This window comes from Antedon mediterranea, chromosome 2, assembly GCF_964355755.1.
Source record: "Antedon mediterranea chromosome 2, ecAntMedi1.1, whole genome shotgun sequence".
Lineage (NCBI taxonomy): Eukaryota > Metazoa > Echinodermata > Crinoidea > Comatulida > Antedonidae > Antedon > Antedon mediterranea.
In genome coordinates, this window is record NC_092671.1 from 5,832,058 (window position 1) to 5,855,361 (window position 23,304).

The 23,304-nt window shown below is 31.5% G+C and overlaps 1 protein-coding gene across 2 annotated transcripts; it reads left to right on the top strand.

Moving 5' to 3' along the window:
• Positions 1-224: 224 nt before the first annotated feature.
• On the top strand, positions 225-21,364 carry LOC140040168 (solute carrier family 35 member F5-like). 2 transcript variants are annotated; one of them, XM_072085886.1, is made up of 14 exons: positions 225-314; positions 3,792-3,950; positions 5,034-5,183; positions 5,430-5,486; positions 8,806-8,893; positions 9,370-9,417; positions 9,937-10,076; positions 10,332-10,413; positions 10,668-10,755; positions 11,281-11,450; positions 12,005-12,164; positions 17,690-17,780; positions 18,323-18,498; positions 19,170-21,364. In XM_072085886.1, exons 2-14 carry the CDS (start codon positions 3,846-3,848, stop codon positions 19,252-19,254), a joined length of 1,440 nt encoding a protein of 479 aa, XP_071941987.1. In that variant the 5' UTR covers positions 225-314; positions 3,792-3,845; the 3' UTR covers positions 19,255-21,364. The 2 variants fall into 2 exon arrangements, with proteins under 2 accessions (XP_071941987.1, XP_071941988.1); XM_072085887.1 differs by having other exon boundaries at positions 248-314; positions 3,795-3,950.
• Positions 21,365-23,304: the final 1,940 nt, after the last annotated feature.

Consider the following 23,304-nt stretch of genomic DNA (forward strand, 5'->3'; position numbering starts at 1 on the left):
TAATTTTGAGAAATATTTTGTCCATAATTGATTTATAAAGTATGTAGTGTTTTTTTTGTGTACTGTTTTATTCAAATTGATTTTTATGTCAATCAGAAAAAGAAAAATTAGAATGTGTATTCGTATTACATATTTCACACAGTGGTAAATTATGCGTCTGTACAAAAAGGCTACATTCTAATCTGGGTCATGTGTGTGTCAGGTTTATTTATTATGTTCGCCGCGCCTCCTGTCGGTCGTCGTGTAGTAGGATCGTAAGTAGAGAAGTTACGATGGACCCTTTCTAAAGTAGCTATTTCACGGCCAAATAAAAGGTAAAATTTCCAAATTTTAACGTAGTTCAAATGTTTGAATGAAAATGGTGTATTTGGAATAGCTGTAACTACTGATAGTTTCCAAATTGGAATGAAATAAATCCGTCAAAATGTCTACTCTATGCCTACTACTACTACTAGGCCTAGTGCCTAGGCTAGTTAGGCCTACTACTACTAGCCTAGTAGTAGTAGGCCTACAAGGCTACTATTGGCTGAATACAGGTCAACCCGTACCCATGCCAACTCGTACCCACCAACTCGTACCCAAATTTTGGCTTACTCGTACCCAAAATTTTGGCTCACCCGTACCCATCATTGGCTAACCCGTACCCATCATTGGCTGGCCCGTACCCAAGTTTAATGCTATTTAAAGTATATTTATATAGGCCTATTACAGTTAAACCCAGTTTTATTACATTTTTAGATCATATGTTCGATATTATAATGGCAAAAACTATTTACCTAAGTATAATTTATGTACAGACTCGTACGAAAAAAGCACAGCTTTCATCGTATTTGGGTCGTAGTTAAATTAATACTTGAGGGCGTTGTTTTACATGGAAGATGTCAGTGGTCGGCTGTGCTGCATTCTATTTATTTTTTCATTTTTGAATAGTTATTGATCTATTATTTACTACGAATAGCCTGTACACACTTTTCATTTTATTTTACAGATAATGAAGTAATGTGCTTTTTGAAAATCGTTTTAAAAATGGTTTTTGTTGTTTTGTTTTGCAAGTTTTGTTTTAACATTTCGAAAACATTTTTAAGTAGTCACTCGTATTTTTAAAATCACGAAACTATTTAAGTGGATACCAGCCTCATTTTTGCTGCTAAGGACCATTTTAGAATAATGAATCTAAGTAGATTATTGCCGTTTTTAAAACAAATTCCCTAGGACATGATGGATGTGAGAATAATAATAAAAGGTAACCTCCAATAATTTAACATTTAATTACTAACGACGACATTTGCTGTTATTACGTTTTCATTTTATAATGATTATTACTGTATTATTATGACTAAAAACCGAAATAAAATACTACTAAAACTAAAAAAAAAATCATCTTATCGCTGACAGATACGTATGTACAGACACGTGTAGGTATAGGCCTTCAGAACGTTTATATTATTTTAGTAAATAAGACGACATCCGTTGCCATGGAAAAACGAGTGTGGGTCATTTATTTGTAGAATATTATAGAATGCGTATTTTTTTTTAAAAGGGAATCCCTTGTCAGCAAAAACACGTAGCTGTTATTGAGGAAACATCTACCAAAAATGTTTAATTGCTGTAAACAAACAGATAATTTTACTGAATTATTTAAGAAAAAAATAAAATAGAAAACGATCGTACGCCACATTGCGTTGTCTATTTTTTTTTACACACTGTAGCTGTTATAGAAGAAAATCTGCCAAAAATGTTTAATTGCCTTAAAGTACGTGTATATGATCATTTCACTGAATTATTGATAAATAAAATATATGGAAAACGATCATACGTCATTACTGAGTCGTCTCTTTGACGCCCTATAAATGCGTGTTTTTTTGTAATAAAAGGTTAATCCCGGTCAGCAAAAACACGTAACACGAAATCTACGCCCCATAGCCCCGCAGGCCTTACAGTACGTGTATATGATCATTTCACTGAATTATTAATAAATAAAATATATGGAAAACGATCATACGCCATTACTAAGTCGTCTCTTTGACACCATATAAATGCGTGTTTTTTTGTAATAAAAGGTTAATCCCGGTCAGCAAAAACACGTAACACGAAATCTACGCCCCATAGCCCTGCAGGCCTTACAGTACGTGTATATGATCATTTCACTGAATTATTAATAAATAAAATATATGGAAAACGATCATACGCCATTACTAAGTCGTTTCTTTGACACCCTATAAATGCGTGTTTTTTTGTAATAAAAGGTTAATCCCGGTCAGCAAAAACACGTAACACGAAATCTACGCCCCATAGCCCTGCAGGCCTTACAGTACGTGTATATGATCATTTCACTGAATTATTAATAAATAAAATTATATGGAAAACGATCATATACGTCATTAATGAGTCATCTCTTTGACGCCCTATAAATGCGTGTTTTTTTTATAATAAAAGGTTAATCCCGGTCAGCAAAAACACGTAACACGAAATCTACGCCCATAGCCCTGCAGACTTTACAGTACGTGTACATGATCATTTCACTGAATTATTAATAAATAAAATATGGAAAACGATCATACGTCATTTTTTTTTTTATAATAAAAGGTTAATCCCGGTCAGCAAAAACACGTAACACGAAATCTACGAGTAATTCGACCCCATAGCCCGAATGTAATCAGGGAAGATAATTAGGTGATAAGAATAAAAAAGTATAAAAATGATACGTTATTGGTTATTTACCTGGGCTTAATTGAATTGTAATACTATACAACAGTTAAAATATTTTTTTATTAATTAATGTTCTTACGTAAATAAATAAAAAGACACATCAAACATACGTTTATAAAACTATAATACTACATTTAAATAAATGTTAACAAATATATGCCTAATTAAACGAAGTTTACAATCAAATCAATGGTCATTTTTATTAGCACACATTTCACCGAGACCTGTAAAATAAAAAAAAACAATTTAAATATAAAAATATTCATACGTCAAAAGCATACCACTAGTTTTGCGCCGATCAAATCATTACAAGTAGGCCTAATTATTCAAATTGGGTACGAGTAGTCCAAATAATGGGTACGAGTAAGCCAAATAATGGGTACGAGTAAGCCAAATAATGGGTACGAGTAAGCCAAATACTTGGGTACGAGTAAGCCAAATATTTAGGTATGAGTTGGCATGGGTACGAGTTGGTTTGGGTACGGGTTAGCCAAAGTGGGTACGAGTTGACCAATTATTTGGGTACGGGTTAGCCAAGTTGGGTACGAGTTGGCATGGGTACGGGTTGGTTTGGGTACGGGTTGACCAGCACCCCTATTGGCTAGCCTAGGCTAGAAGGCTACTAGGCTAGTACTAGGCCTAACCGTCAGTCAGTAGGTTACGTCTCCCTAGGCATAAGTAATAAATCCTAACCCCCACTGCCTACGGAGTCCCGGACCCTGCCTACTACTAGCTGCCTAACTATATAAGGCTTAAAGGGCAAGCAACCTAGCCTCTAACTAAGCCTAGAGGCTATAGCCTGCTGGATGGTACCATGCATAGATAAGAAAACCCCATTTAAATAACATTACATTCACAATTTTCTATCAAATCCCCCAAATGTCGATCAGGAAAAAAAAGAGTTGCAAATGACATGTGATGGGTCACATGTAAGGTAAAAGCTTTTCAAAGACCCAACATCAGCAAGCAAGTATCAAGCAAGGATATTAAACACAAAATCTGTTTTACTGTAAAGTATTTTATTCCAGATATACAGACAGTACAAACCATAGCAATTCTATTTCTTTATTTTGTTTTTACAGTAGTTTTAGTAAAGTAATTTTAATAGTTAAAATTGAACCTGAAAAATTTCTGAAATGAGTTTAACCAGCGGACTGACACGTTCCAGGCGGTTGACACTAGGGGTGTTTGTCCTTCTGCTGGTGGATGTTATTTGGGTGTTATCAGCAGAACTCACAGGCGTAAGTATTACCCATTACATTTGGGACCATTATTATATACAGTATATATATAAACACAACAGGCAAAGAACATTAATTCTAAACCGCCCGGTGATATACTGAAATTTAATTAATTAATTTGAAACGATAAAGATGAGGAAATCTGTGAGAATGAGAAAAAGTCGCCCCAACCGAGACTCGAACTCGGACCGCCTGCTCGATATGCAGATGTCCTAACCATTAGACCACTGGGGCTTTCATGGTATTGTTCGAACTCGATTGGATAGCGACTCTTTAACATTCTCTGCGTTGTACGGCGGAACAGCACTAGTCCTCAGTTGTATGCACACGCAACAGAGATCAAATTGATACGCCCTCATCTTTCAGTATTTTTATTCACGAGGCGGGATCTCCGAAGAGATACTTTTATATATATATAAACACAACAGGCAAAGAACATTAATTCTAAACCGCCCGGTGATATACTGAAATTTAATTAATTAATTTGATACGATAAAGATGAGGAAATCTGTGAGATTGAGAAAAAGTCGCCCCAACCGAGATTCAAACTCGGACCGCCTGCTTGATATGCAGATGTCCTAACCATTAGACCACTGGGGCTATATTATTATATATTGAATTTCACATCCATTTTTATTAATGTTGTTTGTTTTAAATGACGGTACATCATTTGATGAGTTCATTAGAAAATGTGAACGTGTTAATTCTCTGATCATGGCCATTAATCGCCACGTTCTTTGTTTCAAGAATGCATATACAATGGAATGCCTTGTTGCATTGACTTTATATATATTTATATATATTGTCTGATATCTTGTACGATCTCAACTCTTTTTTTGTTTGTAATCTGTACTATACTATAATTTCTTAGATTAAACTTATTTTTTATATTATGTAATCATGGTACTCCAAAATAAAAAGATGAATTTAAAAAAAAGTATTTTATCTTGCATTATATTATTAAGGAACACATTTTATAATGTCTTTATGTAGGCCAATTGTATTGTAGATTGTGAATCTCCACCATCTACTGATACCCAAATTTACTAAAGTATTTTTTTTATCTGTGTTTGCATTTTATAGTATACCTTTAAAGAATTCAACAAGCCATTTTTCACCACGTATGTCAAGACCTCAATGTTTATGCTGTATATGTTGGGTTTTTTATTCTGGAAACCTTGGCAGAGACAATGTATGGAGTGCATACAAAGAGCAAACAAACCTCATCATTTGGTATGTGTTTACTGCACTAAAGCTCTATTTAAGCATATCACTACCATATTTGGACACATCACACTTGTTTTGTCAAACTAGTTTGATAGTGTAGACAGAGCTTTAAGCAAGATAAATATAAATACACTTACTACATTTGTTTTCTCATTTATATAATAATATGCAAAAGTAATCAGTTATATTTGCTACATAAGCTAATATTTTATTTATTATTATTGTTGTCCACATTAAGTATCATTTTTCCAGATTGTAAGTGGTGATCATTCATCAAGTGAAGAAGATTTACCTGAAGATCATACATTGGTATAAATCAGTCTTTTTAAACATTTTTAAAACTTATTAAAGTAATTAGAAATATATATATGACCAATCTACCATATCATGGCATATGATTACATTCCTCATATTTTATTTAATGTCCCCATATCTATATATAAATTATGGTTAATTCTGACATAGGCGAGCACAATGCAAAAACTTCGGTACAAATCTCCGCCTTGGATACCTACCTTATCTATCCGAGATGTACCGCGAAACGTAGATTTGATAACATTAGTGTGCACGCCGACGCTATTGTTCCATATTTATATCTTAGGAAGATATTATAAAGAGTTTTTTAACAACATTTATGATTTCAACATTGGATTTTCCTCTCAATTTCAATTCTTCCCGGTCAAAGTAATTTCCGGGTTTAAGATAAGTTCACCTTAGTTTCAAATATTTTCTCTCTTTTATACACAAGGGAGCAGTTAAAATAATAGATTTGACCCTAAAGGTCACTGGAAACAGGCACTTTCCATCAATCAATACAGTGTCTCTTTGGAAGACGGAAAAAAAAATTGGCCATTAATCATAGCCATTTCAGTTTTTTGTTTATTTTAAAACATACCACACGTGTGTGAAGGTACAGTAGTTAAATAATAGGAATTATACTGCAAATTAATAAAGATCAAATTAAATATACGCCATAAAGAATCAGAATATATTGTGGGGAATAGTATTATAAAATTACATAGGGAGATTTGATAAGACATTTTTCGAGTGAAATCCCGATAGCTGAGTTTTATTGAGTATGCTTGCAGGAATAACTGTAGGCTATCTTCCTGTGTCCCGTTAGGACCAAGATGTCTGCCCATGTTGCAAGCCGTAATGTCTTCTTTCTTGGGCCCACTCTGTCACGGCAGTTAGTTTCAAAAGATGATTAAATTAAATAATGTATTAATAATTATTAGGATGGTATTCATTTGAATAAACGCCTCTCCAATAAAACATCACTTTGAATAATAACCCCCCCCCCCCCCACAACCCAACTATCTAATAAACGTCCATCCACATATTTATAATAACACAATTATACTATTTGTAGTAGAATTCACCGCACTGTTATCTGCAATTTACCAAGCATTTGTTATTCTTTTTTACCACTTTTCATATCTATGAGAGGATTTCATTTGATTATAAATGTTACCATATTATTAGAACTAAAAAATTTAACATATATCCCTCGAATAAGCACCTCCCTCAAATGACCTCCGCCTCCCCAAAGGGCCCTACGAAACAATAAAAACTATACTTTAAAATGTTATTAATCATCTAAAACACTGTGAAACAAAGTAGTTTAGTTTTACGAATGTCAAGCATTTTCAATAATGGTAACGACAGAAAATGTATAAGGAGAACATTATCATTCCGAGAACCATTGTCTACACTTCCTAGAGGGGGAGCGAGCGAAGCGAGCTCACCCTCTAGTTATTTAAATTAAACATATTATTTAAATTTCCCATATTATTTCAATTCCCTATATTATTTAAATTCAACACATTATTTAAATTCAACATATTTTAATTTCCACATTATTTAAATTTCCCATATTATTTAAATTCAACATGTTATTTAAATTTCCATATTATTTCAATTCAACATATCATTTAAATTTCCCATATTATTTAAATTCCCTATATTATTTAAATTTCCTATATTATTTAAATTCCCCATATTATTTAAATTCCCTATATTATTTAAATTCCCTATATTATTTAAATTCCCCATATATTATTTAAATTCCCCATATTATTTCAATTTCCCATATTATTTAAATTCCCCATATATTATTTAAATTCCCCATATTATTTCAATTCCCCATATTATTTAAATTCCCCATATTAGTTAAATTCCCTATATTATTTAAATTCCCCACATTATTTAAATTCCCCACATTATTTCAATTCTCCATATATTATTTAAATTCCCCACATTATTTAAATTCCCCATATATTATTTAAATTCCCCATATATTATTTAAATTCTCCATATATTATTTAAATTCTCCATATATTATTTAAATTCCCCATATATTATTTAAATTCCCCATATATTATTTAAATTCCCCATATTATTTCAATTCCCCATATTATTTCAATTCCCCATATTATTTCAATTCCCCATATTATTTCAATTCCCCATATTATTTCAATTCCCCATATTATTTAAATTCCCCATATATTATTTAAATTCCCCATATATTATTTAAATTCCCCATATATTATTTAAATTCCCCATATATTATTTAAATTCCCCATATATTATTTAAATTCCCCATATTATTTAAATTCCCCATATTATTTCAATTCCCCATATTATTTCAATTCCCCATATATTATTTCAATTCCCCATATATTATTTCAATTCCCCATATATTATTTAAATTCCCCACATTATTTAAATTCCCCATATATTATTTAAATTCCCCATATTATTTAAATTCCCTATATTATTTAAATTCCCCACATTATTTAAATTCCCTATATTATTTAAATTCCCCACATTATTTCAATTCCCTATATTATTTAAATTCCCCATATTATTTAAATTCCCCATATATTATTTAAATTCCCCATATTATTTCAATTCCCCATATATTATTTAAATTCCCCATATTATTTCAATTCCCCATATTATTTCAATTCCCCATATTATTTCATTTCCCCATATATTATTTCAATTCCCCATATTATTTAAATTCCCCACATTATTTAAATTCCCCACATTATTTAAATTCCCCACATTATTTAAATTCCCCATATTATTTAAATTCCCCATATTATTTAAATTCCCCATATTATTTAAATTCCCCATATTATTTAAATTCCCCATATTATTTCAATTCCCCATATTATTTCAATTCCCCATATTATTTAAATTCCCCATATTATTTAAATTCCCCATATTATTTCAATTCCCCATATTATTTCAATTCCCCATATTATTTAAATTCCCCATATTATTTAAATTCCCTATATTATTAAAATTCCCCACATTATTTAAATTCCCCACATTATTTAAATTCCCCACATTATTTAAATTCCCCATATTATTTAACTTCCCCATATTATTTAAATTCCCCATATATTATTTAAATTCCCCATATATTATTTAAATTCCCCATATTATTTAAATTCCCCATATTATTTAAATTCCCCATATTATTTAAATTCCCATATTAATGAAATACAAAGTGTATCCTCCATTATACTCAATATTAAATATTTTATAATCACCTATTCACTGTAATACAAATAAGGTCATTTGCATATTGGAATTTATACTTTTTTTTTATTTTTAGAGTGATCCTCTTTATGTGCCTGTAAAATTTGATGATAGTGACAAAGTTAGTAGCAGAAGTGACAGTTTTAGTGACTCTGCTGACCCTTGTAAGTTTGAAATTGGTGACAATTTATCTATTAGATTGATATATGGAGCAAGTGGGTGGTTGGGTAGACAAGTGGTTAGGACACAGAGAGACCTGTGCTTAAACTCCCAGTCTAATTAGCTGTTGAAAATACTAGGGATGATTATGCGACGTGGTACTGGCCACCCTACCACATAATGCTGAGGATTAGTAACAGCTCATTCCTCTACAGTAAGAAATGAATACAGGACTCACCTTTAATGGTTGCTTACAAGTTTCTCAACTTACTTGCTTAAATACTTGCAATGCTCACAAATTGTCAGAGGCTAGATCTCAAAACAGACTAGACGAATAAGCCTATTGACTCCAATTTCCATGGGATTTTCACAATAATATGTTTGCTCCCCTCTAGTATATAGTAAAATTAAAGGAGTTGATTTTAAAAACCACACAGCACCCTGTTTTAAGTTTTACAAATTTGTTTTTTTCTTTCTACAGCAAAACATGTGAGATTTAGTAATATAATGGAGGTTCGACAGTTATCAGGTGAGAATAGTACATTTTTTTGTAAGTATGATGAATAAGTGAAATTAGAGTTGTGTGTAATAATGTGACTGTGTTACTGTAATGCTGTATTTTTCGTGTTGTGGGTGTCACCTTGCCCTCGATTGGACATACACTCTGTAGTGACCTTTTTTGCACAACACAGCATGTGATTATGCAAGTTGTAAATTTATTCTGCACACGCTCAGAACAGAAGATGACTATTAGACGCTGCATAGTCACATGGAACATTATTAAAACGGAAGATTGCTAATTGTTTTTTCTTTTTTTCAATTTAATTTCAAGAACATTTATTAATTTCAACAATGAAAAAATAAAAATACATACAATATAATTAAAACATTTTAAAGACCATTAAGTAAGGTCCGAATTTTTTAATTGTTCTTATATGTACACTTGCCCATGTAAACAGTCTATTCAAGGTGTGCTGAATATGCGCTTATATATGTACACATTTAAATTTTATAACATTTCTTAATGATATTTTATTACTACTTTTAGAAAAAGAGGCACATGAAGCAGTGTTGGCACGGTTGTCATACACCGCTAGCTTACGTGCTCAGCAAGAAGAAGAAGCCAGACTTAATAGTAAATTAACTGTACCACAAGTTGCCAAAGTCAGTCTTATGTTTTGTTTAGTGGTAAGTTTTTGTTTTTTCTTGTTGTCTTGTTTTTTCAATGTTGACATTTGATTTTGACCAAATGAATAAATAAAAAAAGTTGATAGGTTATTGATTATTGTTCTGTTGATGAAAACTGATTCTTGAAGCAAGTTGCTTAAATTTAAGACTGTATTGTTATTAAATGTTGGTGGTATTAAACCGTAACAAAAACCAGCTGATTTTACAATCATTCTGGAAATTGCCTTATTATGGAATGTCTTCTTTTTATTTTAGTGGTTTCTGGGTAATTTATCGTACCAAGAGGCCATTGATGATACGCAGGTGGCTGTTGTACAGGTGTTTTCATCAACCTCAGGTGAGAACAAATTAATAAAATCTCTCGAATGTAACTTCAACAAGAGTTGGTTGAAAATACTAGGGAGGATCAGACGGCATGGAAAGGAACTGTCCACCCTACCACATAATGCTAAGGCTTAGTACAATGAGCTCCTAACAGCTCTGCTCATTCCCCTATGTTCAGAATGAACACAGGACCTTCACTCCTTTTTTTATTAGATTTCAAAACTTTACAGTGTATATGATAACCTCATTGTATTTATACTTCCTTAGGTTTATTCACTTTGATTTTAGCTGCTATTTTCCCCAGTTCAAGTGGTGATAGGTTTACAATATCAAAATTATTTGCAGTTTTATTAAGGTAAGTACTTTTATAATTCCCATCTAAATAAAGTTTTATAAAGAATGTAGAATTTGGGTAAAGTCAAATTCCTGAACATAGAGTCTAGAACGTGATATTTCTCAAGCCGTAAGATCCATGACTACAGTAAGGTCGGAAATTTGTTAATTTAAAATAATACTTTTTGTGTTTATCCACATCAATGCTGATCTTCCTGACAATTCATAGCCGATGTCATTGGTTTTATCAAGTTAGTGTGTAGGAACCTACTTTACAGTAGTTTAAACTACAACATTCTCTGGATGCCAATCATGTCTCAAAAAGAAATGATGATGGTGGTTTGTGGTAAAGTTCCCACCTGAGGGCATAGTTCATAAACTATACCATTTGTGGAAAGGGGTATTCAATGAAAATGTCTACTTTTCGAGTTATATCTCGCTCTTGGAGAAGAAAGGGCTATTATTGGTTTATCCAGGTAAAGCTAGCACTCGTAGACTACCAACACCACTGTTGGTTTGTGTAATTTATACTTTTGTTTTGTTTTAGCCTTGGTGGGATTACTTTAATCAGCCTGTCAGGGAATGGGGCAACTCATGAACACTTCAAACTAGGCTCACTATGGGCACTGTGTGGTGCAGTCTTGTATGCTATCTACATGGTAATGCTAAAGAAAAAAGTTGATAATGAAGATAGAATCGATATCCCTATGTTTTTTGGTGAGTTATATAAACCTGCTATATATAAACCATTTATTATTTAAAAGCCAATTTTTTTATGATACTTACATGATTTTATTAAATATGGAAGTTCATTTCATCAAAAGGAAGCAGTTTTTCTGAAAATCTTTAGTCCTTGATTACAATCTAAAAATATTTAGGCAAATTCCCAAGGATAATATAAGCGAATTCATTCACTATCCTTCTTAAAGGTGGCAATCCTATTCACAAGACAAACATATACACAAGATGCTCTACATAAACAAAGTCTTACTACAAGTCTTTGAGAGTGGAGTTATAATTTGTCATTTGTTATTAGAAAAAATCCTAACATGACAGGACTCGAACCCAATACCCTTTGATTGGTAGCCAAGCATCATAACTACCAAGCCACAACTCCACTACTATCGTATTATGTACGGCAATCTACACTATTCCCTTTAGGAATAATTTGGTAATCATGCTGCAGTAGGTCTATTGTATATCCAGCAAACAACTGGCACTTAAATAATGATAACACCGCTAATGTTTAACATCTTTTTTTTCCTATTAAGGATTTGTTGGTCTTTTTAATTTTCTGATAATTTGGCCTGGATTTTTTCTAATGAGTAATCTTCACCTTGAGTTGTTTGAGCTACCTTCTAGAAAAGTGTGGTGTTATATACTTGTCAACGGTTTAATTGGTACCGTCTTGTCAGAATTCCTGTGGTTGTGGTAAGTGGTAATTTTTATTCGTTTTTTTTTTCTTAATATAACAGATAAACATACAATTATACAAAGCCAAACATTGCTATTATTATTGTCAATACCTGTAGAGAAATATAAGTAAGCAAAAAGATGCAAAGACCAGGCTAATAGAAAATAAAGAATTACATTTAAAAGGCTTTGAAAAAAACAAAATCTTCAATATAATTTATCAATAAATATTTCAATCAATCAAAATAACATTTATTTCATTTTTTTTTTTCTTTATTCATTCAAATTCTCACTAAAATGTACATACAAAAAAGAAAAAGACAAAACATATAAAGAACAGTGTACATTCATTGAAGGATGGGACAAACAGGTGGTAAACACCTCTAGAACGGTCCAATCACAAATTGCACAATGAGTAATGAAAAGATTTATAACATAATAATAAATATTTAAATATAATAGTAATTTATAAAATTTTAGATTAAACTTAAGTTGGCCGACATTTACAGCAGCGACAACAGGACACCCATGTGCACATATTGCCTGTTTCATACGTATTGGTAAATAAGTCGTTAAAATATTTCTTAGCCCCTAGCTTAAACCTGCAAGACGTAGGTGCTTCTCTAGTATCTTGATCTAGCTGATTCCACATGGGAACAATGCGTTGGAAATACATCAATTTATGTGATTCAGTATAACAATTTCTGACAGTAAGATTGAGGTCATCAACAGATGATCTTGTTGCACGGCCATTATTGTCTCCGGAAAATGTAACGATTGTCTCCGGAAATTCATAAACAAACATAAATAAACTTTAGCTTTATCACCTCCTTTTCTGTACATTCCGTTCATTTTGATACCCCATGTGTATTGATGTGTGCAATAGGAAATGTTTATATAATGAACAGATGTACAAACTCTCTTATTTATAATATTTATTTGAAATATTTATTTGAAAGTTGGTTTTTCAATTTCAAGAATTAATAACAAGGGGTTATCCGCCAAGTGCGGATAACCAATTAATCTTGAGAAAATGCAGTTTGGTGTTTTTATCTGTTTTTTCATAGCACTGTGTATTTCAGTGATATTAAAATGTGTTGACGATTAGTGAAGAATTTTAACGGTTCAATTAAGCCCTATTTAACATGCCACAGTAAATTTATTCTTCATTAATCAACATGATGAAGAAACAATCTTGATAAGTTTAGATTAAGAAGATGGCAAATAAAAAGAATTGTGATATTGTCCAGTTAGACACGCATACATCCTGCCTATGTGTGCTAAGCTAGTCTAGGGTATCTTGCACCAGCTGTGAGGGGGTGAAGGAAGCACTCATTAGCCCCCTTATCTCTGTCTCCAGATTACTCTCATCAAACTACTTGGCTAAAGACTGTTGGCAGGTTAATATTAAAATAGTTTATTACCACTGTACATACTATATTAAAAGGAATAAAATATGCTTTCATGACAGATATATTACATACAGTCACAAATATACATTCAAAAAATTCAATTTAATATTGTCAAGCAAGCAATATTAAATTGTCAAGCAATATTAAATTTGAACATTCTTTAAATTTGCATAAAGCTCTGTCTACACTATCAAACTTTATGTGACAAAAAATGTGATGTGCCCATATATGGACATGATGATGTCATATCACTACCATATTTGGGCATACCACTACCATATTTGGGCACACTTTTTTGTCTAAATAGTTTGATGGGTACAGTGTGCAGAGCTTTACTGTACACAGATTTTTTAAGCAGTTTTTGCATGAATTGAATAGTTTCAATATTATACCCAATGTGTAGTCCTATGTTCGAGTATAATCCCACCCCCTATTTCAGGCTTAATTTAAACACAAAGAATTATATATAAATACCACCCCTTAAATTTCTCAAAATGTCATAACCAGAGCCCCTGGGACTGTAACTCAACCATATATGGTAATAGTATAATACTGTTTCCGTATAAAACTATTATTTTCCAGAATACAATTGGTAAAAAAAACAGCATGTGGCCTCTTAAGTTTTATGATGGTGACTTGAAAGAAATATTAAGATTACAGATACCATGCTTTAAGGTCTTTAACCTAAATACAGCCGTGACCACATTGTCACGCTTTAGTAGCTTTTAAATGTCAACATATCACAACTCATCATGCCATTTCGCATTTCATCATACCAAATTATTTTCAGATGGGGTACTGTAACGCTTCCAGCAGGATGACATTGTCTCTGGTCATTTTATCCAATAGGAGTCTGTATGGACAAGCAGTCCCATGGGGAATATCTGGGGCAAATGTTTCAAGCAACAATTAATTTGTTCTGAGCCCTAAGTTATATTAGAGAGATTCAGATTTGCAACAACTTAGGACGTCTAACTTATGCAATTTATACATCATTGTTGAGATTAAGAAATTAAGATTTTGATATAACCATGGAGGTATATACCGCCATGATATAACAACCATACACCCAAATAAGGTTTAAATACACATGTTTGTGGTACAAAATGCAAAATTTTAACTTGACGAGAATTACAGAAACAAACTCAAATGCATGCACACCGTAAATTAAAATGTCATCAATCAAATCTCTGAGGATTATCTTATGATCTATCATCAAGGTCACTAAAAATGTGTTAAGCACAAATTACAGCCATAAGTAAATGAAAATCGAAGATCCTTTCTACGCCATTACTACAATACAGTGAGGAGATATATCCTCATCGAGTATGGCCATGTACAATAAATGATGTAATAAAGATAAGATGACCTTTTCTCATGGAAATGAAAGTGGTTTTATATCTTTGGTCCACAGTTAATAGGTAACCTTTAATACTTGTTTCATCTTCATAAAAATCTTATTTTTATCCACATTTGAATAAAAATGTAATTTGTCTATTGTGTGATCTTAGTTGTATTGATCAAGAACATGTGATAGAAACACTATCATATGTTGACAGCTGGTCCAGGAATTGAAACATTATCAGCAGTTGTGTTCTCTAATACTGTAACTAGAATCCTTATAGTATTAGAGGAAACCTTATGCACCCAACAAATTGTCCCCTTAATAAGAGTGTCCCCTGAATAAGAGTTGCTGTAGTAGTGTCCATATATTGCCACTCTTCCTTTCACAGTAAAGTTTTTAATAAGAGTTTCCCTTGAATAATGGGTGTCCAAAAGAAGGGCTTCTACTGTACTTATTTACCTAGAGCATATAGAAGTGGTCTATGTTTTTAAACATAGTCTTAATTGGAGTGGTCCATAATTGGAGAAAGACCTGTGTCATTTCATAAACCACTTTCTGTTTATGCAAGCAGTTACTGTAGTAAACATCTATTAAAGAAATGACCCACATTTAACCTATCGTAGTCCTTAAGTAAATATCAATAATTGTATAAAGTGTAAGAATACACCGATTACATATTATCAGCTCCATGGTCACAATATAACCAATCAATTGAATGTGTGCCATATACTTAACATGCTCACTTGTATTCTGTTTCATCAGTGAGCTGTGCCTCCTTGCTTTTGTTGGTTTACTTTACAATATTTTCTTATCTTTTCATACTGTTTGCTTTGTGTAATTTTCTCATGGGCTTATCGTATTATGTAGTTGTTGACTTCTTTTAGTGTTGACTAGTTTCTCTATCTCCATTCAGTTCAGTAACATTTATTTGGTGTTCAGTATTCAGTATTGGTTTTTTATATATATATATATTTTTTTTTGTCATATGCATCCAACAGCGAGTAACTCACCAATTACAGAATGGATAAACTATTTTATAATTTATCTTGCATATAAACTAGGGATGTAGCCAAAAAAGTTGTGTGTTACAATCCTGGCATTAGGTCAAGATTGAACCCTGGACCTTGGGATTGGAAGGCGAGCATGTTAACCACCAAGGTACAGCTCCACAACGAGGGAGTTTAGTCATGAAACGTATCACAATATTAGATACATCTGGATCTGGTATTACATCTGATCTGGATCTGGTACTGTATTAACACCATCATATAGGCTATCACATCATCATCAAACAGACTTTCATCATCCTGTTGTTGGAAGCATAAAGAACCAACGCAAACAATGAAAAAAAAAAAGATTTAGAAATTATTTACATTTGTTTAAAAACATTTTTAGGTTTCATACAAGCAATTTCTAACCAACTAACAATCTTATTTGTTTTCGAAAAAGGATATGTTTTGCCTGAGTGCACTATTAAAATCAAAAGGCTGTACTGTATTGTAAATGATTTTAAAATTGAAAGTGCTTTAGATTTTGATCTTTGATTATGTCTTTATTTTGATACTTTTACGTCACATCACACAAAGCTTTACGTGAACAATGTATTACCACAGTGTTGTGTGTAGGCGTTATAATGATACTGTCAGCTGAGAAGAACGTGTTTTAGTCTTTATATCATTTATTTCCTTGTGAGTGTATTATTTTTCAGACTGAATCTGACAAGGTTGTTAACTATTGTTAACTAAAAAGAAATTATACATTATATAATGCCCATGTCTGCTGAATGCTGTGTATCATGTGTATATTGTGAATTTGTCTTTTGTATTTTTCACGTACACACAATTTACTATGTTTTTGTTGGAAATAATGAGTGTTTTCAAAGTCAAAGTCATTTTGAAAACATTTTCTTTAAAAAATGCTACCAGTACTCAATATACTTAAGATCTATCGAGTGCATTTCCAAGTTTTTCAAGTAGGGTTAAAGTAGTCCCAGTAGTCCATATTTGCTGTGGGCTGCACCTGACATCAAGGGACGTCAACGGGAGTCAACGGGAATCAAAGAGCCATAGACATCTCCAAAGGGATTTCTGACTTCATACTTATATTTCATTAGAATCGCTTGTTTTTAAGATTAAAATGTGCAAAACTCAAGAATTATGTGACTCTGAACAGAATCACAAGTTGTTTTCTGTTGCACTCAAACCGACAATCCCTGGATTTTACCAGCCTTAAATCATATCTTTATCATAATATTGATATAACATATATCATTTGACCTTTATGTAAAATGTTTATAAAATACATATAATTAAGGGGAAAGCCCTTACATCTGAGATTGCAACACAAGTGTTTGATAAAAATTGATTGCTCGCCTAAATTTTGAGCACTGTGTTACATTGATTGAAATATCTTCACTAAAGCTAGGACAAAGACGCGACACAAGCGGGTTGACCAACGACAGTTCGAATAATCCATCATCACTTGGGATTGGTCAACTCACTTACGTTGTGTTACGTCCTTGTGTATGGTCTATAGTGGGAACCAAGCATTATGTTGGATACATGTACCTCAACTTTATATGAAAAGTTGTACTAATGGAAACATAACATGTGAAAATCATTTTATTACAATTTTACCATAAAAATACTTTTCTACCAGTTTTTATATTTTCTGCTCATAATATCATCAGATATCGTTAAAATCATCATCAGTTAATTAGCAAACTTCATTAATTACTATCATGCCGTAATAATCTAATCTTGTTGCTATTTTTGTCTCGTAATCAGGGGCTGCTTCCTGACGTCTTCTCTCATCGCTACGCTCTCGTTGAGTTTAACAATTCCGTTATCTGTAATTGCTGATATTATTCTCAATGATGTAAGATCTATTTTCAGTTTTATTGACAGAAATTTTGCTTTATTATGAAAGTGAGACAGTTTTCTATTTGGTTTCATAATAATTATGTTACTTTAATTTATAGTTATTTGAAATAAGGTTATTTAATCTGCAGTTGATTAATCAAATGTGTTTTTATTATTTAAATTATATTTTAGTTATATTGGTATTAGTCAAGTATTAACAATTAATTGTACTAAAATCATTTCACCTTTATAATTTTTGTCATTATTAAAATGAATTATTCAGTTGTTTTGAAGCATATTGCTTAAAACCTAGTAACATTAAATTGAACATGGAAACGTTGATCATTTTATGCTATACCGATACACACCCCAATCTTGCTTGTATTTTGTATTTTAAACAACGTATTTTATCTGTATTTTAACCAATTTTAACCTCATTCTTGTATTTTTATGTAGCTTTTTAACTTTGAACAAACAAAAATAATTGTACTGTATTTTACTGTGTTTGACCATGAATAAATAAAATATAAACATTTTGAATTCTTTTTCTATCTGTAGGTTGAGTTTAGTTGGATGTTCTTTGCTGGTGCTGGCCCTGTCTTCCTCTCATTCATAGCTGTTAGCATTTTAAATCATTACAATGACTGGGATCCAATAATGGTTGGCATCTGTAAATTGTTTTCTGGTATAAAAACCCTAGGTAGTGCAATATTTAAAAAGCGATCTGAGATAAGGTGAGTGGATTTTATTGTCTTGCTAAAGGAGATCCCAATGAAAATAAGTTTTTTCTGAAACTTTCTTGGGGTATCCTCAGTTCATTCAATATTGTTTTCTTGTACCTTTTCTTTTTTTTTAAATGTTTGTCTATTTGTAAAATGAAATGAAATGAAATGAAAGCCATAGTAATTAACACTACAAGTATTAACAAACTATACATAACTATAAAGATTATATTGTGTATGATTACACTAAAAATTATAATAGTTTGTGAAGCACAATATAAAACGATATCTAGATTTAGGTTAAACATATCTCCATCCTTTTACCTTTACACACTCACCATTGTCTAGTGGATGGGTCCTGATGTTTAGATTGAAATTCTCCCATAGCTAATTTGTTTTACTTTTTATGGCCTGTCTTTCCATGTTTTTGGGTGTCCATAAAACCATCTTTGCTCACAGTAAAAATGTACAATTACTTTTTTTCTGTATATGTATCACAAGTTAAAATAAAACTTGGTTACTTCATGGTATTCACTACAAATTGTTGTTGTATGCTAGCAGGGCTAACACTCGTCAGGTCAAAAGTACAACCATAACGGACACATCTCTACAGGATTACATAACATGTATGGGCAGGAAGTTGGATTGTTTATTTTTTTATTATATATTTGTTTACGCTTTAGGACACCTGAAGACAGGGAGCAAAAGGAGAGTTTAATATCCATCCACAACGTTGAAAATGATGGTGAATCCAAGCAAGGGTCATAGGTCAGTATACAAATCCAGAATTCCGTTCAATAAAACGTGTCAAGTGAAGAAGAAACACATCTTGGGGGCAGGATGTTCGACGGAGGATCTTTGATGGAGTCGAAAGATAATCTTTGCTGTCAAAGGTCAAAAGATGATCATTAGCAGATATTCTTTAGAATAAACATGAAAATAAAAGCTGTTGCTGTCAAGATAGTCATTGACTTACCAAGAACAGCAATATGTTTGTAATTAATCAGTAATGTCTTAATGTTTGGTGTATTCGTCTTTAAAAAAATCAATTTGATCTTAAGCTATTAACGTCTCTCATCATGTGGCCTTGGTGAATGTTTTAATAACAGAAAACGACAACTTAATTTTCACTTTAAAATTTTATATTATGTACAGTACAGTGCTTGAATGTAGGTTGTGATTGGTTTGCGCCAATGCAAGTAATTGGCCTATCATAAGTAAGGCAGGAAGGCTCCTCTCTTACGATAGGTGGAATAACTTTGTGAAAATGTTTAGCTACAAGTAACCAAGTTTAGGGGATATGACAAATGTCAAAAAGATTGTGTCCACTTTAATACCATGAGGATCAAAGTGGAGCCTCTTGTTTAAAAAACGTTGTTTTTTTTTAAATTTTTGTTGTCAACATTGTTTCTTCAAATAAGGTAGATATTTTAAGCCAACAACTACCTGATGAAAAAACTTGTCCAAGCGATGTATACATACTTACGTACACAAAGGTTTAGGTCATAGTTCATTGCAACTAATTCATGACATTCCAAACGTAACTTTAAGTGGGACAATTTACATGTTAATGTTGACCTAAATATATCTAAACTAAATATGATAACATTTACGACGACAACTTATCGTTAAAATGTGCATTCGGCATATTAATTGATAAGGATAATCAATTTCAATGTGAAATAAATTTATTTTAAGACAAACATCCTTAAGCTTTTGTCTACACTATCAAACTAGTTTAACAAAAAGAGTGATGTGCCAAAATATGGTAGTGATATGCCCAAATATGGTACACCGTACAGTACATCATCATTTCCATACATGGGCACATCACATTTTGATAGTGTAGACAGGGCTTTATAATGTGTAACACTCGTTCATGTGTTGTTGCCATTTAAAAAGACATATCCACCTCAAATTTATACAAAAAATAAATTAACGTTTAATTGACAGTATAGCAAAATGAGTCATTGTTTACGTTATTAATACCAATAATGCATTTTAATATTATGACTCATTTTTAGAAATATGTTATATTTAAATTCTGCTAAATCGACAACATTAATAAAGTTTAAGGACATTTAGTTTTAAAATTAAAGGTTGCTTTAATGGTATTTTAACATTGTTGCCAGCACTGTACAATAGTTGGTTTATTGGGCACGCATTTTAACCCGCTGTTTTCAAAAAGACTACTTATTGTGTAGAGGTACAGGTACATGATGTCAGCACAATTACAAGCACACTTTTTATCCCGCTGTTTCAAAACTTTTTGTTCGGTGGTGCAGGAACATGATATTTAAAAGGCTGAAATGTACAGAAATAAATGCAAAATATTAAATAATTGTGTAAAATTAACATTAATAATTTGTAAAACACATAACTACCTTTCAATGGAAAGAATTCCATAGGTTAATCATTTATGGTCTTTTTTTTTTTTTTCACGTCCATTTGGTTTACCAAGTAAGAGTGAAATTACAATTACAATTAATAATTTTACTCTTCCCTTGGTTTGCACACTATAATTGTGAGCTTTACAATATAGTTGCATGAATGAATGAAAAATGTGTTTACTTTGGAATGTATATTTCGTTTTCTACAAACATGTAATTTTCTAAAATCATTTTTTGCTGCATCTATATACAAATCAAATAATGTAATCAATAATATTATTACCGATGTCAATTTATTATTTTATATCATTTTATCTATGTGAAAATAAAATGTATTAGTTCAATAGATATAGCATTTTCAATCGGCTTTATTCAAAGGTTCTTTATTTAAATTTGTTTACAGTTTTTTTTCCACAAAATTTAAAATACGTTCATAATATTTCGCATCAATTTTGATAATTTATTTACAACTATTTTCTTACCATGTATTACCAAGATATTAATATTCATTTTATTGTTCGTTCAATCAATTCATGAATATTCATGAGAACATTTGCATTCTTCCGTATAATTGCAATTGTAAATATAAAAAATAAAAGGTATTAATGGTATTTTGTAAATAATATATTTATTAAACTAATTATCTTCACTTTGTATATAAAATGTAACAAAATGGCATCGGGTGAGAAGGATGAAATAAAGTCAAGTAAAGTCCTTAAATAGGGTGTAAGTTTGTTTATTTTTATGTGTTTTTTAGTTCATTTAATAATAATAATATTTATTTGATCACAATTGAAAAATAACCAGAATTGCTAAAGCCCAAATAGATTCTGCACTTAATACTCTATACAATACAAATAAAACGTTAGAGTAATTATAGTTAATTATAAGAACAAAACTGTCATAATTGTTAGTATATTATTAGGCCTATTATTATGAAATATTTTTGTTGTGTGTGTGACAATTTATCAAAGTCCTTTCAACTTGATTTGTCCCAAAACCAAACTAAAGTACAATGAACAATTACAATATAAAAAGCAGTACAAACTATATTTAAAATAAACTAAACTTCTCAGAATTAATTACATTAATTTAAAAAGCCTTAAAAGAAATAATCATATACAAGTCTTCTGTATTCTAAAATACAATAACAAAAATGCAAATACATGAATCTCCCTGAATAAAAAAAATCGTTATGCAGTATGTATGTCCTCCAAAAGAAATTTGTCGCGTTGTTAAATAATCACTTTTATGCAATATGTTGAGTTTAGTCATTTAAAAAACTTTCTGACCGTGTCTCTCATCGCTGAGGTCAACGACAGGTCACCAGTCGATCTAATTAGAATACATTATGCTTGGAATGTTATAAACACCACCTGTACTGTAATACGGGTAACTGGTAGCTGCATACTCATGTCAGAGAAATACCCGATGACAAACCAATTATTGCTTCTTCCGTTTTCTAAATAAGCATCACGTTGAATGATAAACTAAAGCTCTGTCTACACTATCAAACATTATGTGACAACAAAAATGTGATGTGCCCATATATGGACATGATGACATCATATCACTACCATATTTAAGCATATCACTACCATATTTCGGAATATCACTACCATAGTTGGGCACATCACACATGTTTGATAGTGTAGACAGTGCTTCAGGCGACATAAGCTTTCTAATACTTGCTTTTATCATTCAACACATGCATAGATAAGTAGGCCTATGCGATCTGTTTTATTTTTAAATATTTCACTTCTATTGGTTTCTTTTCTCCAAACAAGCTAGGCCTACTTCATAAAAAAATTATATTGTTCACGCGAAAAGTTTTCTAGGTTTTCCGACATTTTTTCGGAAATCACTAATAAGCCAGTCGCATACATTATTACTTATTTAGTGAAGTACTGTATGCCTGAATTTCCATAAAGCTCTGTCTACACTATCAAACAACAACTCCCTGATCAAACTAGTTTGACAAAAAATGTGTGATGTGCCAAAATAATGATAGTGATATGCACAAATATGGTAGTGATACGACATCATCATGTCCATATATGGGCACATCACACGTTTTTGTCACATAAAGTTTGATAGTGTAGACAGAGCTTAACGCTTCCACATGAAATTATAAATTATATTTTTCTGCAAATTATTTGAACAACATTTATTCATGCTTACTCTCCACCAAAATTAATTTTTAATGTAAATTATGTGACTTTTCGTTGTGTTTGAAAATCAACATTTCATTTTTTTTTTTTTTTTTCATTGTAAGGCCTATATTTTTGTTTTATGTTTTTTTTTTAAATATTTAATCCTTCGACAACTAACCAATCAGAGCTCATCACTCCCATGACATACTGTCGGCCTAAAGATGAGAATACATTTAGTAACCTTGATTTCGTAATATTGATTAATATCAAGATTG

Bases quoted from the DNA above. Each gene is read 5' to 3' on its own strand.
- LOC140040168 (XM_072085886.1), top strand. From the start codon at position 3,846: ATGAGTTTAACCAGCGGACTGACACGTTCCAGGCGGTTGACACTAGGG. The intron at 5,184-5,429 runs GTATGTGTTTAC...TCATTTTTCCAG, and splicing joins CAAACAAACCTCATCATTTG to ATTGTAAGTGGTGATCATTC. The intron at 10,414-10,667 runs GTGAGAACAAAT...ATACTTCCTTAG, and splicing joins GGTGTTTTCATCAACCTCAG to GTTTATTCACTTTGATTTTA.